General features: G+C 39.8%; 2 protein-coding genes across 3 annotated transcripts in view; one reads left to right on the top strand and one right to left on the bottom strand.

The window, feature by feature from the left end:
* Positions 1-9646, top strand: part of CAPN7 (calpain 7) — a 46511-nt gene extending 36865 nt beyond the window's left edge. Inside the window, exons 17-21 of one of the 2 annotated variants that reach the window (XM_008009175.3) lie at positions 2455-2600; positions 3658-3720; positions 4283-4413; positions 7666-7758; positions 7851-9646. In XM_008009175.3, coding sequence (XP_008007366.1) covers positions 2455-2600; positions 3658-3720; positions 4283-4413; positions 7666-7758; positions 7851-7995 — 578 coding nt within the window. In that variant the 3' untranslated portion in view covers positions 7996-9646. The remainder of the gene's footprint in view (positions 1-2454; positions 2601-3657; positions 3721-4282; positions 4414-7665; positions 7759-7850) is intronic. The other variant, XM_008009176.3, reaches the window with a different exon arrangement.
* A 1919-nt stretch (positions 9647-11565) lies between these two features.
* SH3BP5 (SH3 domain binding protein 5) overlaps positions 11566-16797 on the bottom strand; it is a 76443-nt gene continuing 71211 nt past the window's right edge. Inside the window, exons 6-9 of the mRNA XM_008009177.3 lie at positions 16421-16463; positions 15490-15709; positions 13508-13768; positions 11566-13015 (exon numbers count right to left, since the gene is read on the bottom strand). Of these exons, the coding sequence (XP_008007368.2) occupies positions 12798-13015; positions 13508-13768; positions 15490-15709; positions 16421-16463 (742 nt within the window). The 3' untranslated portion in view covers positions 11566-12797. The remainder of the gene's footprint in view (positions 13016-13507; positions 13769-15489; positions 15710-16420; positions 16464-16797) is intronic.

Raw genomic sequence — 16797 nt, forward strand, 5'->3', positions numbered from 1 at the left:
TTGGTGGGTGGTCATAAAAGATCTCTTTGAGCGGGGATGAGAAGAGCTATGAATAACAAAAAAGGAACCAGTTATGCAAAGAAATCAAGGGAAAAACAGTACAGGCAGAAGGAACAGCAAGTACAAGGACCTTACAGTGAGAAAAGATGGTGTCTTTTTGGAACAGAGAACAGGCCAATTGCCTGGGTAGGTGTGGTATCAAAAGAGGTCAAAGATTTGCAGAAGTCAGATCACATGAGGTTCTGTACACCACCGGAAGGGGTTCGGAGGGTCTTTGGCTTGTCATAATCAGGAAAATGGCATGTCCTGGCTCCAAATGGAGATGCCAGTTAGGCCGTTGGATTTTTGAATCGAGTTCTGGAGTAAGGGTAGAGATACAGATAGGGGAGTCAGGAGCATATAGATGGAATTTGAAGATGGTACTGTATAAATCACCTGTGAAGAGAGTGGTGGGTACAGAGATTAACACGCAGGATCTGACCTTGGACTCTCAGACACCTTGAGGTTGAGCAGAGGAAAAGGTACCACAAAAGAATTCGAACAGAGGGCTTGATGAAACAGTGAGGTTTCACATAACCAAAGCAAAGAACATTTTTCAAGAGAGAAAGAAAGGACAACTGCATCTATTGATGTTTGAGAAATAAAATGAGATTAGGTGAGAGAAGAAACTATTGTGGGAACTAGATGATAAGAACTTATGAACACGAAGGAAACAACAGACAGTGAGGTCTACTTGAAGTAGGGGGAGGGTGGGAGGAGGGAGAAGAATAGAAACGATAACTATTGAGTCCTGGCTTAATACCCAGGTGATGAAATAATATGTACAACAAACCCCCATGACACATGTTTACCTTTGTAACATTCACGTGTACCCCCAAACCTAAAATAAAAATTAAAGAGAAGAAACTATTGGATTTAGCATTGTGGCAGTCATTGTTGACCTTGATAAAAACAGGCTTAGTGGAGAGGTGGGGATAGAAGCCCAATTGGATTGGTTTTAAAAGAGACTATGATGTAAGGAAGCAATTGTTGACAGTTCTTGCAAGAAAGTTGTGCAGAGAAATGGGCAGTGATGGGAAGATGTGATCAGAAGTGGTTTAAGCCTTACTCTGTTTAATCGTAGGGAAGTATGGCATTCTTCCCTATTACACTGTGTTGGTGGCAGGCACTGAGTCATACTAGTCAGTATCCCTAGGTACTGGAATGGGCATGGCACATAGTAGGTCCAGTGACAACTGTCAAGTTAAACTAGCCAAGCTTTCCTTTTTTTAAAATAATGCTCCATCTTATGTAGAGTGATTGTGCCTTTTCAGAATACTTTCATGTTTATCATTTTATTTTAATTACAACACTCTGCAGTAAATAGGACAGGCCTTGTTCCCCATTTGACAGAAGAGTAAACTGAAACATGAAAAGGTTAAAAATCTTGTTCACATTCCACATATGTGCCAATTCTTTACTCTTCTCACTAGATCACACCACCCCTAATCATTAGAGACTTATGACTTATTTGAGATACTAAAATGTTTAGTTTTTCTGATAGGTCCCATTATAAATATTCAGCGTTCCTAAATAAGCTGAGACCATCGATCTTAACATGTAGTAATTGACATGCATAAAATTTTATTGTATCAGGCTTGACTGATGGGACTATCAAAGAAAAATAGGCAGCATTCTTTGTAATAACAAAATATTGAAAACAATCCGAATATCCAGATTTTCTAAACTAGTTGGGGGTGTAGATAAAATGTCATATTCATGTGATGGAATATTATACAGGCAGTTATAAGAAATAAACTATCTGTGTAGAACAACGTAGCTCTTTTTAAAATGTTGAGTGAAAAATGAAAGATATAAGACATACACTATTTTATATATACACTTATACCAGAAACAGTTATTTGTTCATTCACTTTTAGGAGTGGGTACATTTGTATTCAAGTCTAAAAAGATGTTCACCAAATCCATCAGTAGAAGGGAATAAGATAAGGGTCATAGTTAAAAGAGACATTGTTTTATGAAAAAGCTAGAATGACCAAAAAAAAAGTTAATTTAAACCTGAGTAGTGGGGAATATATATTTTTACATACTTCTTTGTATTATTTTTGATTTCATCTCAAAAGAAAAAAAAAATCCTGAGTTTAAAATCCTCTATGGGAGAAAAATGCAACACAGAACAAATAGTAGGAATTACTGAAATGCAACAGAGCAAATAGCAAGTACTGTTATATCTCATTGAAAGTATTCAAAAAGATTATTTTTGCTTATTAGGAACTGTTTAATTTTAAAGGTTTCAAGTGAAATTATAATTCACTAATATCATTATGTTTTAAGGAGAGAATCAGTTAAGGAGATGTCCATCCAAGTAATTATTTTTCCTACATCAACCATAAAACTTCAAAAACTAAAGAAAGAAAAGTCTCCTTTTCTCTAAGCCTACTTGTTTGTTTGCAGCTGACCCACCTCCATACATTGATGGAATTCGAATTAACAGCCCTCATTATTTGACTAAGATAAAGCTGACCACACCTGGCACCCATACCTTTACATTAGTGGTTTCTCAATATGAAAAACAGAACACAATCCATTACACAGTTCGGGTAAGTAAAACCAACACACAGTGACAAAACACAGTAATATAAAGACATAATGTGCTCTGCTTTGTAAGTGGGATTATCTGGAGAAAGTTTATTTCTGAAAATGTATTGCTCTCTATTTTTGTGCTTAATAGTAAATTACGCTTTCTGTAGAAAATAATACATTTGAAAAGAAATGTTTTTATTCTGAAAGAACATTTTTATTTTCATAGTAATAGTTTAGCCCCACGGTAATATAGTATGTTGAACTAATACATTTCTTTTTCTTTCTTTTTTTTGAGACAGAGTCTTGCTCTGTCACCCAGGCTGGAGTGAGTGCATTAGTGCAATCTCAGCTCACTGCAGCCTCCACCTCCCGGGCTCAAGTAATTCTCCTGCCTCAGCCTCCTGGGTAGCTGGGACTACAGGTGCTGCCACCACGCCCAACTATTGTATTTTTTGTAGAGATGGGATGTCACCATGTTGGCCAGGCTGATCTCGAACTCCTAACCTCAAGTGATTCACCCACCTTGGCCTCCCAAAGTGCTGGGATTACTGGTGTCAGCCACTGCACCCAGCCAATACATTTCATTTTAAAGCAAGCAATAAAAACTTATTTAGCCTGTTTAATATTTTTATTGACTTGAAGAAGACTTTGAACTTAGTGAAAGTGAATCAGTCACTAGAAACATACTGCTCTGATCTAGTTGGGAAGGTCATTGTAATTTTCTTCTATATAGATTTGTTTGCTCTAGATAAGCAGCTCAATTTGAGTAGATTTTTAGTGATGAAAGGGACATTGGGAGCTGCTGCCACTGCTTCATTTTTCAGATGCAGAAGCCACGGCCTGGAAAAATTGTAATTTGTCCTAAGTCATACACAGTTAGTAGCAGAGAAAGCCAAGACCACACCCCTAGCTTCTCAGTTCCCAGCTCATTAAACCTGACCTAATACTAGGCTGCCTGTAGAATCATGACTTGTATATGCCAACTGATTTTTTTAGTCTTCCAGTATATTCATGTATCACTTTGATGTTCTTGTAAGTGTAAAATTTATCAATACAGTCTTTTTTTTAATCTAGGTATACTCAGCATGCAGTTTTACTTTTTCAAAGATTCCTTCACCATACACCTTATCAAAACGGGTGAGAAGATTCATTTGGTTATAATCTCTGCATTCTTTTAGAATTTTTAAATTCGCTTTCCCATTTCTCTCATTTTATTCTTTATATCTAGCAATTTATTATGAAATAAAGACATTCTAAGGCTTCACAGGAATGTATGGGAAACGTAAGTGGCCCTCAATTTGGGTTGGAATACAAGATCTTCAGTGAGCAACGTCTGTGAAAAGAAAATTCAGAGAAAGAAGATGAATGCAAACTTTGGTTGTTAGAGAAGGCTGTGTGGATGAACCTTAAAAGTAGAATTTGAGATTAACTGCAGGGTAGGCTAGATGTGTAGAGGAAGATTCTATGGAAAATGCCTTGTAGAAAGAACAACTTGATTAGCGGCTAAGAGATGAAAATAGGGATTAGTGTAACAAAGCAGCCTGGCTGTCACCAGCAAATAAAAATGGGAGAGATGAGTTGGAGCCACAGAGTAGAAAATTGCCTTTTTTTTTTTTTTTTTTTTTTGGAGATGGAGTTTTGTCTTCAAGTGGAATTGAAGAATGAAATTTTGTTAACACTGAAACTTTGTTTTTATTAGATTAATGGAAAGTGGAGTGGTCAGAGTGCTGGGGGATGTGGAAATTTCCAAGAGACTCACAAAAATAACCCCATCTACCAATTCCATATAGAAAAGACTGGGCCATTACTGATTGAGCTACGAGGACCAAGGTTTGTGATGAGTAACTTTCTTAAATTAATGATGTTCTATTAAAAATGAACATAGTGTAACAAAAAAGTTTAAAAACAAACCTAAGCATATATGGACATTGGATTTATAACAATGGCATTATAGTGGAGTGAGGAAAGGACAGTCTTTTCAATAAATGGTATGGAATAATTGAGTACCCATGTGTAAAAAGGGCAATTAGAACCCTGTTTCACATAAAATTCCAGGTGGATTACAAACCTAAATGTGAAAGGCAAAACAATACAGCATCTAGACGATAATGCAGGAAATGTCTTAACCTCAAGAAAGGAAAGATTTCTTAAGACAAAGAGCATGTTAAAATATTTGTAAATATGCTACTTTGATAAGAAAAAAATCTGCAGTTTTTAAAAAATAAAAACATGTCATAAAGGGGGCAATCCAGATGGCCAGTAAACCATTGTAATAGCCAGAAATTGGAAACAAATGTTCATTGACATTTACGATTATAATATAGTCATACGATAGAGTCCTGATATAACAATGGAAATAAATTACAGCTATACACAACATAATGGATAAGTCATAATGGATACGTCTTAAAAGCCATATGTACAGAATATATACCATGTGATTCTACTTCCGTGAAGTCAAGAACAGGCAAAACTAAAAGACTGTCATTTAAGGATGCACACTAAGGTTGTAAAACTATAAAGCAGAGCGAGAGAGTTAGTACTATAAAAGCTCTGTGAGGGGACAGGAGTTGCAGTTAGGAATATACAGGGAATTCTGTGGTGCTGAGAGGATTTGTTGATCTGGGTGGTGGTTACCCAGGAAAGGACAGTCTTTTCAATAAATGGTATGGAATAATTGAGTATCCATGTGTAAAAAGGGTAATTAGAACCCTGTTTCACATCAATTTGCAGGGAGGAGACAGATGGGGAAGCTGAGGCGTTTATTCACTTTGCAAATGATTTATTAAGCTGTATATATGTTTTACTTAAGTGTTATATTTCATAGTTTTAAAAGGTTTAAAAAACATAGAGAATACAGCCTGGGCATGGTGGCTCACACCTGTAATCCCAGCACTTTGGAAGGCCAAGACAGGAGGATCGAGTTCAGGAGTTCAAGACCAGCCTGAGCAACATGGCAAGACCTCATTTCTGCAAAAATTTTTTGAAAAATTTAGCCAGGCATGGTGGCATGTGCTTGTATAATCCCAGCTACTTGAGAGGCTGGGAAGGATGGCTTGAGCCCAGGAGGCAGAGGTTGCAGTGATCCCAGATGATGCCACTGCACTCCAGCCTGGTCGACAGAGCAAGACCCTGTCTCATATAACAACCACCAAAAAAAAAAAAAAAAAAAATACAAATAAAAACAAAACTACCTTCTAAATAGGATTGGGCTTAATTTTGCTTTTCTTACAAACTAATCCAGCAGCAGTTAATAACCCAAAATATGAAGATAGGATTAAACTATTTTTCCACAAGAAAGTCATTTTAAAAACCCCTACCAGTTTGATAGGTGAAATAGGTAAATAAACTTACTTGCTCTTTTGTACTTAATTTCTAGATGGATTGAACATGTAACAATGTTTGTTACAATATTGTTTGTTTATTGCCTATTCATGTTTCTTGCCCATAGAGTTATCTTTTTTTTTAATTGTAAGCATGAATAAGATAAGGGTATTAACTCCTTCACATATTTGCAGATATTTTTCTCAGATTGTCATTTTTCTCCCACATAGAAAAGCATTTCATTTTAAAATAATGAAATCTGTCTTCTGGTTTCCTTTTGCTGTGGACAGGAACTTTCACCACATTATCAAATTAATTTTCACCATATTCTGATTATTTTATGGTTTAATTTTTTTGCATCTAAAAAATTCATATGAATATATTTTTATATTTGGCATAAAATACAATTTAACAGTTTTTTTCTAAATTTTGTGTTACCTCATCACCATCTAAATGAATCTTTCTTTACTGATTTGGGATGCCATGTTTATCGTATGCTAAATACTTCTGTAAATTCAGATTTTGTTTCAGGGCTTCCTTTCCCATAGGCCTTCCCATTTGTTACAATAACAATTTTTTTCTTTCTTTTTTTTTTTTTTTTTTTTTTGAGACAGAGTCTCACTCTGTCACCAGGCTGGAGTGCAGTGGTGCAATCTTGGCTCACTGCAACGTCCGCCTGCTGGGTTCAAGCGATTCTCCTGCCTCAGCCTCCCAAGTAGCTGAGACTACAGGCGCGCACCACTATGCCCAGCTAATTTTCGTATTTTTGGTAGAGATGGGATTTCACCGTGTTGGCCAGAATGGTCTTGATCTCTTGACCTTGTGATCCACCCACCTCTGCCTCCCAAAGTGCTGGGATTACAGGCGTGAGCCACCACGCCCAGCCAACGACAGTATTTTTAATTATTCCCTGTGGCCAGGCACAGTGGCTCAAGGCTGTAATCCCAGCACTTTGGGAGGCCAAGGCAGGAGGATAGCTTGAGCCCAGAAATTCCAGACCAGCCTGGGCAGCATAAGGAGACCCCCTGTCTCCAAAAAAAAATTTAAGAAATTAGCCAGATATGGTGGTACATACCCATAGTCCCAGGTCCTGAGGAGGCTAAGGTGGGAGAATCGCAAGTCCAGGAGGGCAAGGCTGCAGTGAGCCATGATTGCTCCACTGTACTCCAGCGTGGGTGACAGTGAGACCCTGTCTCAGGAAAAAAAAAAAAAAAAAAAAGTCGGGTGCAGTGGCTCACGCCTGTAATCCCAGTATTTTGGAAGGCTGAGGCTGGCAGATCAACTGAGGTCGAGTTTGAGACCAGCCTGGCCAACATGATGAAACTCTGTCACTATTAAAATTACAAAAAAATTTAGCCAGGTACAGTGGCATACCCCTGTAGTCCCAGCTACTCAGAAGGCTGAGGCAGGAGAATCACTTGAACCCAGGAGGCGGAGGTTGCAGTGAGCCAAGATTGCGCCTCTGCGCTCCAGCCTGGGCAGCAGAGCGAGACTCCGTCTCAAAAAAATAAAATATTTCCCGGGGAGCCCATGGTAAAAATACAGTCTCTCTTAAAGTAAGTTTAATCCAGTGTTAATTTTTAAGGCTTCAACTGAAATATATAAATGGTGTGTTACATGATCACAAATAGAGTGCATGTGTTTCTACTGAAACTTCAGAAACATTAATATGACATCTACACTTCAGATATAGTTATTTTAAATCACATGTTTGAGACTATATATTAATACAATAATTCTGTTCATTTTAAATGCTAGGCAATATAGCGTTGGATTTGAGGTTGTAACCGTTTCTACTGTAGGAGATCCTGGTCCCCATGGCTTTCTGAGGAAATCTAGTGGTGACTATAGGTAATGTTGGCATTTTTGTTGTATCTATTTTATACTTTACTTTTTGTGGCATCATCTTCTATAAACTTTATTCTCATTTTCTCTAAATATAGGTGTGGGTTTTGCTACCTGGAATTAGAAAATATACCTTCTGGGATCTTCAATATCATTCCTAGTACCTTTTTGCCTAAACAAGAAGGACCTTTCTTCTTGGACTTTAATAGCATTATCCCCATCAAGATCACACAACTTCAGTGATGGAGAAATCTCAAGTTACTGGCTTTTATATTTAACCAAACATCAGTTCTTCAAATAAGGACACAAATCTTCAGGACAGTAAGCAGAACAATCAGAATGAAATTAAATATCTAAAAACACATTAAAGCGGAATCTGGTGCTTGTCAGGGTGTTTGGTAAGAACTGTATATAGTCAGAATTACCTAAATCACCTAGAGGTACCGTTTACATGGTTTTGTGTATATAGAGTTGGCTAGCATTTTAGGGGCCATTTTGTATAAAAACTGCATATGATTAAGATTAGACTTAGTCATCACTGTGAGATGCCTTTGCTAAGAGGATAAAGGAACTGAGACCAGATGAGAAAAAGGATATAGATTCCTTGAGTGGAATAGTGGGCTAGATTAGTATACTGAAATATTTCCATTGTTTCCCTTTTTTGCAGAGCATGTGGACATTAAACCTGCTTGATTCTACTATACATCTTGGGCAACTGCTTACCAAATGAATTGTGCCACCATAATTGATTTTAATTTTGCATTATTTATTATTTTAAAATGTTGCCCAGTTGTTATGAAAGAATAAAGCTTTTAAATATAGACTACCTTAGCATGAAGATGCTCATGCCTAAGAACGAAAATTGTTGAGATTATCTCCCATTCAATCATGTAGCAAGAACTTAGAGAAATTTGCTACTGCGGTTTTTATTTTTAAAAAATAGTAATTGAGATATTGAAGACATTACAATTTAGTTTGTATCGTCTTTTTTTAAATGGCTGTATCGTTCAGTGCTCTTGTGGGAGTGGCACTTTGAAGAAAATAGAGAATTTAATATATGGTGATTGGGATATGTAGCATTCAGAAAAAGTGAGTTGCCAAGATACTGGTGTCATGTAAATTCCCAGTTTACATAAAAACCCATCAGGATAGAATGATGCTCAATATTTTAAAATTCTAAAAATAGGGTGGGATTTTTCATTGTCTCTACTTTATAATTGTCAGAACTTATTTTGTATTGCTACTACCTTAAATTGAAATAAAATGTTTATACTTATGGATATTGCATAGTTTAACTTAGATTTATTCAAAGATTTCATCTGTCATGTTTCTAAATGAGGATAGATTATTTGCATGAAAATATATATTTCAACAAAAATCTGTTCTTTTACAGAATAGTGGTAGATTATTACACTAATGAGATTTCATTTTGGTAAATACTTCATGCTTTCAGTTTTAGCCTATTAATTTTAGGTGGACTAATTTAACTAGTTTTCTGTTACTCTTTAAAAAGAAAAAATCCAGAACATAAGAACTATATTATAAACACATGATTTGAACCTGTTGTGGTAAAGATCTTGTACAGGATGCAAACTGAAAACCTAATCCATCAAATGTATTAGAAGAGACCTATATATGAACAACTTAACTGTGGCACTGATATTTCTATAATAGAACTCTAAAAACATGCCACCAGTGTATGAATAAGGGAAAGATTAATTTTGGCTGGACCAATATAAAAAATTGTACTTGAAGAATTGATACTTTAACTTGGACCTTGAAGGAAAGGCTTCAAAAGACAGACTACTGACCATTATTGAGTGTTTACTATGTACCCAATGTGTATATTTTTCTTTTTACTCTTCCCAATAGCTGAAATAAAGTATAGATACTATTATTTGTACTTCTTACAATTGAGAAAAGAAGCCTAAGAGATTAAGGTATTTGCCCCAGGTTTACAAGCCTTCTTCCCTGAGCCCTGATCGAGCTGCTTTGTGTGTCTAATGACACCCACAGACACAGCCATCTAGTCGAGGGAGGGACAAGATCCAGACCTGTTATAGAGGGAGGAAAAACAATCCAGGCCCCTCAGAGGTTCTAAGTAACAGACAGACTAGTCAGGAGTTGTTAGAGAGGATGACTCAGGTTTCTAATTCAGCACATGGACAGATGCTCATAGCTTCACTGAAGGTAAGTTTTGACACATTAAATTGCCCAGAAAATCCAGATCTGGAATCAATGTGGCGTAGTAAGCAAGATCACCCAAAAAGTCAGGAGTCACATGTGAACTAAAGATGGTTAAGAACTGATTTGGGGGAAGCTTTTTAGAAAGTATTTCTAATTTTTAGAAAAAAATACATAGACTAACAGGAGATACAAGAAAACAAGGGGGTTGGAGGGGGATTTAAGAAGCCTAATGAACAGAATTCCCAGAAGAGTATAATTAAATGTCAAATGTGGTAGAGATAAAGAGGCCACAGTGACAGCAGTGGGGGCAGACTACGTAAAACTAGAGATTTGACTAGGTGATAGTGTGACAAGGGAGCCCTGGTCAAAAGGTGGTCTGCATCCCTTTCTGGTGTAGAAGACAGGTAGGCTGATGGGAAAGGGGATTGAGGCAGGAAACGAGAGAGTTTTAATGCCCAAATAAGGAATACTCTAGTGCTACTGACTGCCTAGGCTTTGTCTTTTTTGTAAAGACAAGGGAAAGAAAGCCCCAATGTTAGAAAATTCCATCCCACTTTCCTTCTCTGCAAGTACTTAGAAATTTCTAGTTATTGGATTGTATAACTTGACTCTGCTGTAAAAACTTTATCCTAGTTTGGGCTATTTTCCAGATGGTGTTTTTTCTAGGCGGAAAAAGAATTGCCTCAATTGCAGGGAAGTTTTTGCTAATGGTAAGTCAAGCAAGTCTCAGTGTCTTTACTACAGGTTAAAGGGTGTGAGGAGATTTTATGAGAACTGAATGAACCCTGAAGGTCATTAGTCAAATTCAGGTATGCTGTTAAGTGTTCTTGTTTGAGACCAAATTACAAGACTGGCCAATTTTTGTATTCTTGGTAGAAACTGGGTTTCACCATGTTGCCCAGGCTGGTCTGAAACTCCTGGGCTCAAGTGATCCACCAACCTCAGCCTCCCAAAGTGCTGTGATTACAGGCATGAACCCTCGGGCCTGGCCGGCTGTTTAATGTTCTTAAATAGCACAAGGGACTTCTATGAACTTTCCTAGGTGAAATATTAACTTCTAGGTAAAACACCTTTTGATACTGCAAAGGGTTATTTCTGAAACTTAAACCTCATGACTGGCCAACCAAGAACTTTTTCTCCACAGCATGCTTTAATAATGAAACGCAGATTAAGAGTTCAGCATTGTAACATTTCCACAGAGAAAGGATCCATCTGATTCTCAACTCTGAATGCACATTTGAATTCCCTCGGGGAGCTTTTAAAAGTAATGCCCAAGTGTACCCCCCAGTTAATTAAATAATTCTCTGGGGATGAGAGCTGACAGCAACACTTAAGCTTCCTAGGAGACTGCATGCAGTGTGCAGCCGAGGCCCACTCCTCCAGCGTCGCCACCTCGTCTTTATTTTACTTATCTGCCACTGTGTTTCCTGACTGCCCGCAGCTTTAGTAGCAGCAAAAGTAGAATTCAAACCTTGGTAATCAAGGCTTAAATTATTACTATTCATGACCTTAATTGAAAATGATGACTGGTGAGCACAGCACTCCATGCTCTTCCTTATGGCAGAAGGGTTGCCTAGAAGATTTGGGCAATACTAGGAGTTATTTGAAGTCACAGAAAGTAGAAACTTTTCTCAAGCTGTTTTTATTACACTCAGTGTATTAAGACAAGTACAAAATAACCTTGTAATTAAGATACTGTATCAGTCAAAAAAGAAGTCACTATTGTATGAAGAGATTTACAAATGACTAAAATATACAGGCTGTGACAGAATTAACAGTTTGAAAGAGGGCTGCTTTTTTCTTTTAGAAATGCTAAATTTTCTTAACAAGACAAAAATAAATACAGTGCTCTAAATATGCATTACCATGAAAACATTAAAGAAAAGCAGTCTTAACACTTACTACTATTAACAGCCTTTGCCAACACATGCCTGCCTACTCCCTTTCCTAACTTTAAAGAACAGTTTCCTCTAAGGAATACTAGTGCAGCATAACCCTTAAATAATTTCATTTATTTTTAACGTTACAACCTACAGAGAAATTAACATCTTGTCAATCTAATAACAGTGGCAACCATTCTTCACATGCACTTCTCTTAGAATAAATCCCCTTGGCTGGCAGGATAAGGCTTATGCTGTAGAACCTTCTCCCCCACAGCCACAAATCCCCTTCTGTAAGTCCCTCCTACCCTCATCCCCCCCATCCCCCCTGGCATTCACCTTTCCCACCCCAAAAAGTGCAGCTCATGGTAGCCTTTCTAGAAAATGGTTTCAATGGGTATCCCAGAATACACGCTTTTTTAAAAGCCCCCTCTGAACACCAGAGGCGGTGAACATGAATTGTGTTCTTGGATTTTTTTTTTTTAAGCCTCCACTGGGTCAAAAATATGTGCTCTTAATACTTGAGTTTTTGCTTTGTGTGTGGGTTTTCTTTTTCGTTTAGATATCATGGAATAAAGTGGAGAGGACATCTCCATTTTCCCATACAAACTGAAGGGTGAGAAGAGAAAGAGAAGCAAGCTGTTGCCCCCACTTTGGCCTGGCTTCCCAGCCATCTTCCCAGCTCTGGTTCTTTCATAGGAACTAGTTATTGCTTCCACAATGCCATTACACGGAATGTTCCACAAAGGCTGTGAACCTGGTCACAGTCTACCCGCAGCAACAACTCTGCTCTGGAAAACCAGCCCAAGAGCTCTTACCCAGAAGAACAATCTTTAGCCCTCAAGGTCACTGAAACTTCATTAGAGCAGTTTAGAGTAGACGTGTAAGATTTGGCATATATTAAATGATTATTGGCACAATGTTCTCCAGTTCCATGTATAAATGTTGATATGCACATGGGCCAGGGCCCACGATGAATCAGCCAATCTGCACCATTTTTATGTCAGCAATAATTCCATCTCTTCCCTTTGAGCACTGGAGGGAGAGCTGCTTCATCCGGTTCTCCAAGGCCTGGCCCTCAGGGGAGGTGTTGCTTTGGCTCTTACTGCTGCCGCCACCGCCACTGCTATTGCTGAGGCCCCGGTTGTTGTTGGCTTTGTCACTTGTTTTATTCTCTGCCCCTTCTGCCCTGTCCCCTGTAGAAATACAAAGATTATCAAAAGTGAGTATTAACAATTCTAAGTCACTTGAGCTCAAACCAATCAGCTAACAGCCCTGTAGAATTCCCACTGTTGCCTACCATGCCTATCAGAGAGGTTCTCAGTACATAATCATTTACTGCTTTTATTCCTTGTGATGTTTTATATATTCCTTAGCTATAGAGATGACATTTGCCACATTGACTTTATAGCTGAGAAACAAACCTCTCTGCTATGTGCTTGCCAAGGAGACTGTTCTGATGTGAGACACAGGACCTAAGCTCTACTTTATAGAAGCTGAGTGGAGCCAGGAGACCCCCAGAACAGCACTTGGAAACAACCTCAGTAATCAATACTGACAACGCAACCACAGAGACCTGGTAATGCAGCATGGGGTCCCTGAGACCTGGCAGAGGTATGGAACGGCACAACAGTCAGGCTACAGAGGCAGTGCGGCATCTGGGACAGGGTGAGAAGGCTGCTACTCACCTCGTTCTACTTCACATTCAGGGGAGGAGGCCCCGCTGCATTCACTTCGAGGGCCCAACACTGGGAACATCATCCCAAACTCTGACAGGGACACAGGGCTGGGCAGATCCAGGCTGCCAGGCCTCACAACCGCAGGGAACTGGTCAGGCATCTCAGACGGGCTTGTTGGTCCTGAACTAAAGCTGGACACAGACTGGGTTTCCGAGTCATCTTCAGACACAAAGTTGCTACAGCTGTCATCTTCAAAGGCCTCCGAGGCCACTAAGTTGAGAGAGAACACCAGTCACATGGGTTCTGTCACCTCCTCAAACACCACAAGTGCTTGCTGCTGGCAGGCAGCTAGACACAGTATGGGGACTGCAGAATCTCTACCTCTGAGTGCCTAATGAAGGAATGTGACTTCCCAAGCCTGAATGGCCAGCCTCTAAAGCAGCTGGAAGGGAAGCAGCTGGCAGCTGGATCCCATGGATATTAAGCGCCCTTCCAATAACCTTATAACCCTGCCAAGACATCAGTGTCACCAGACATTACCTAAAAATGGATAATTAATTCAGCCACAAATTAGGACCTTTACTCCACCACCGTCCCCCAAACAGATCCTCATGTGCACAGGAAGAGGTTCTGGTCCTCTGTAACATATCCCAAACAAAGCCAGCTGGACTCGGGCTTCTTTCTTAGGGCAATAGAAGCAAGAGCTGCTAGAAGAAACAGGCCAGCATGGAGTATCTGCTGGGACCTTTGTTATCTTCCAGGTAACTTCTGATCTCATAAAGAACACACTCAAAGTCTACCCACATCACCATTTTCTGCAAAAGAACAGAAATCCTTTACAATGCTCTGTAGCCACATTATTTGGTAGACCAAAATAACAAGGCGCAGACACATGTTATTCCCATGGCTTCAAAGCCTCTTTGGCCTTTAGCGGTTTTCCCTCAGCCTGCCCACAATCCCACTCCTTATTAGAACTTTCCCCTCTTCTCTTTAAAAACAGCCTTGTAGCATTCCATAAAGGTTTCTTACAAATGATAAGTACTGTAATGTTGGGGACAGAAAATAGGCTCAGACCTGAATTGAATCCCTAACTCCAAGACTTGCTGTGTGACCTTGATCAAGTTACTTTACCTCTGTAAGCATCATGATCCTCTCCATGCAGGGTTTGAGATGATGTATATATTAAAGTAACTCATACATAATAGTTGTTCAAATAATAGTTTCCGTTTCCTTTACCTTGAACCTAGCACTTAAATATTTGTTGAAGGAATTAAAGAACTCCTGACGAAGGAGCTTGGGAAAGAGCCGACAGGGATTCCACAGGTAAGGAAAAGAAAGGAAGTGTGCAAAGACAGTGTTGGGTGGGTTTCTTGATGAGCATGACAGAAACCAAGTCAAACTTCTATCAGTTTTCCAGGGAGTGGCCCTGGGAAAAGAGGTCTCTATGATCAGATGCCAGTGAGAGCCACCATTTACTGAGTGAGTGCCTCTTGGGTGTCAGGGGTTGATTCATGTAATCTGAACCACCACCCTACAAAATGCATAGTATACAGTAGATACCATCATGCTCTCCATTTTACAGGTGAAGAAACTGAAATACAGAGATGGGCCCTTGCCCACATTATGCACTAGTACTGATGTAAAGGCAGATTTGAATCAAATCTGATTCCAAAGTCCCTATCTTAGACAGCTCTTCTTTCCTGCAGGACTTCTCAGCCTTGAATGTTCTAATGTGTACTTTGACTTTCAAAGAGGAGTGAAGGTGTAACATGTTCCCAATTTATTTGACCACAGAATCCTGACTTTGAGGAACACTTAGTACCATCTTGATGAACACAGTGTTCCATAAAACATGGGAAGCCACCAGAAACAGCCCTCAGGCCTGCCCAACTCTGAGACCTTTCAGTGATGGCCAGAGAAAGTGAGGACCCTGGGAAACAAATCACACAGTCTGGTATCTCCCCATGTACCCAGTGGAGCCCCTGACTTACCAGAAATGGCATCAGGCTCAGGTTTGCTCCCTGGCAGATCCTCCACAGATGTGCTGCTGCCCTCAGCCCCAACACCGCATCCCCGAGGCCCCATGGCACTGGAGCGCCGCCGCTCGTGGATCTCATCTGAGATCATCTCCAGGTTCTTCAGGGCCATCTTGTATTCGCCTTTTGCCAGGGTCAGTTTGGCCTGCAGGTCGTCCACAGTCTTTTTCAGTTGCTGGTCAAGAGAACAGGAGACTAAGTGAAGACTACCCTGTTAGCCTTAAGATGCTTTCTGAATGACAGGTTCAAGTACATTTTCTGCCCATCATTCTACTTCAAGGAGTTTTCCAAGACATGACTGAAGACCTGATTACCATTATAACTGCTATTCATTCACCAGACAAAATCAGCCACTACCATCCCCAGATCCCATCCAGGTGACAAGCTCTGATATCCAAAAACTCTCACTGGTGGAATAAACCCCCATCAGGGAGGCAAAAATGGGCAAACACACCCAAGTCCCACAGTCTAGACATCTGGTTCCCAGTACAGTGGTTCTCAAACTTGAACTTGCATCAAAATCCCCTTGAGTGTTAAAACTCAGCTCACTGGACTCCAACCTCTGAGTTTCTGATTCAATCGGTCTAGAGTGGGACCTGGTCTATCAGGTCTCCAGGTGATGGTGGTGCTGCTAGTCCTAAGAGCATGCTGTGAGAACCACTGGCCTCGTACAACAGAGAAAGTGACTGAACAGCAGTTACAGAGGTTCAGAGACGACTGAAGACCCAACCGAGACAATTTTGAGGTCTGAAAACTCAGTAAAGCATGTGTCTCTCCACTTTCCCCTTACAGCAAGTGGCCCATTTGATATTCTGCTGCCCCAGAAAAGTGAAGCTTTGAGTGCAGAAAAATCCCATCAGTGATAAAAGCCCAAAGCTACACATACCTCAAGCTGCACGTAGTACTTTGCCTTGAGTTCAAAATAAGGCCTGCAGAAGACAGGAAGGAAAACCATCAGAGTAATATAATACAGTGACCACAGTCAACTCCACAAGATGAAAAAGAGGCATCAGCTACCACTGGCCAGGTCATCCTTCCAATATTTAGTAAATTCTAACAAGGCCATCACATGTGAGTGATGCTCCTAGCTTTGGAGATTGATTGACAGACACCAGATAGAACAACTGGGCTCACCCAGTGCTATACTGACAGGAGGCCCATCTCAAGACATGGGGAACCCACACACACATTCCTCCTGTGTGGGAAGGCTATTCAGGGCCACACGGGTTATACCCAGCAGTAAGGGTGGCCTGGATCTACTCT

Source organism: Chlorocebus sabaeus, chromosome 15, assembly GCF_047675955.1.
Source record: "Chlorocebus sabaeus isolate Y175 chromosome 15, mChlSab1.0.hap1, whole genome shotgun sequence".
NCBI classification, from domain to species: domain Eukaryota; kingdom Metazoa; phylum Chordata; class Mammalia; order Primates; family Cercopithecidae; genus Chlorocebus; species Chlorocebus sabaeus.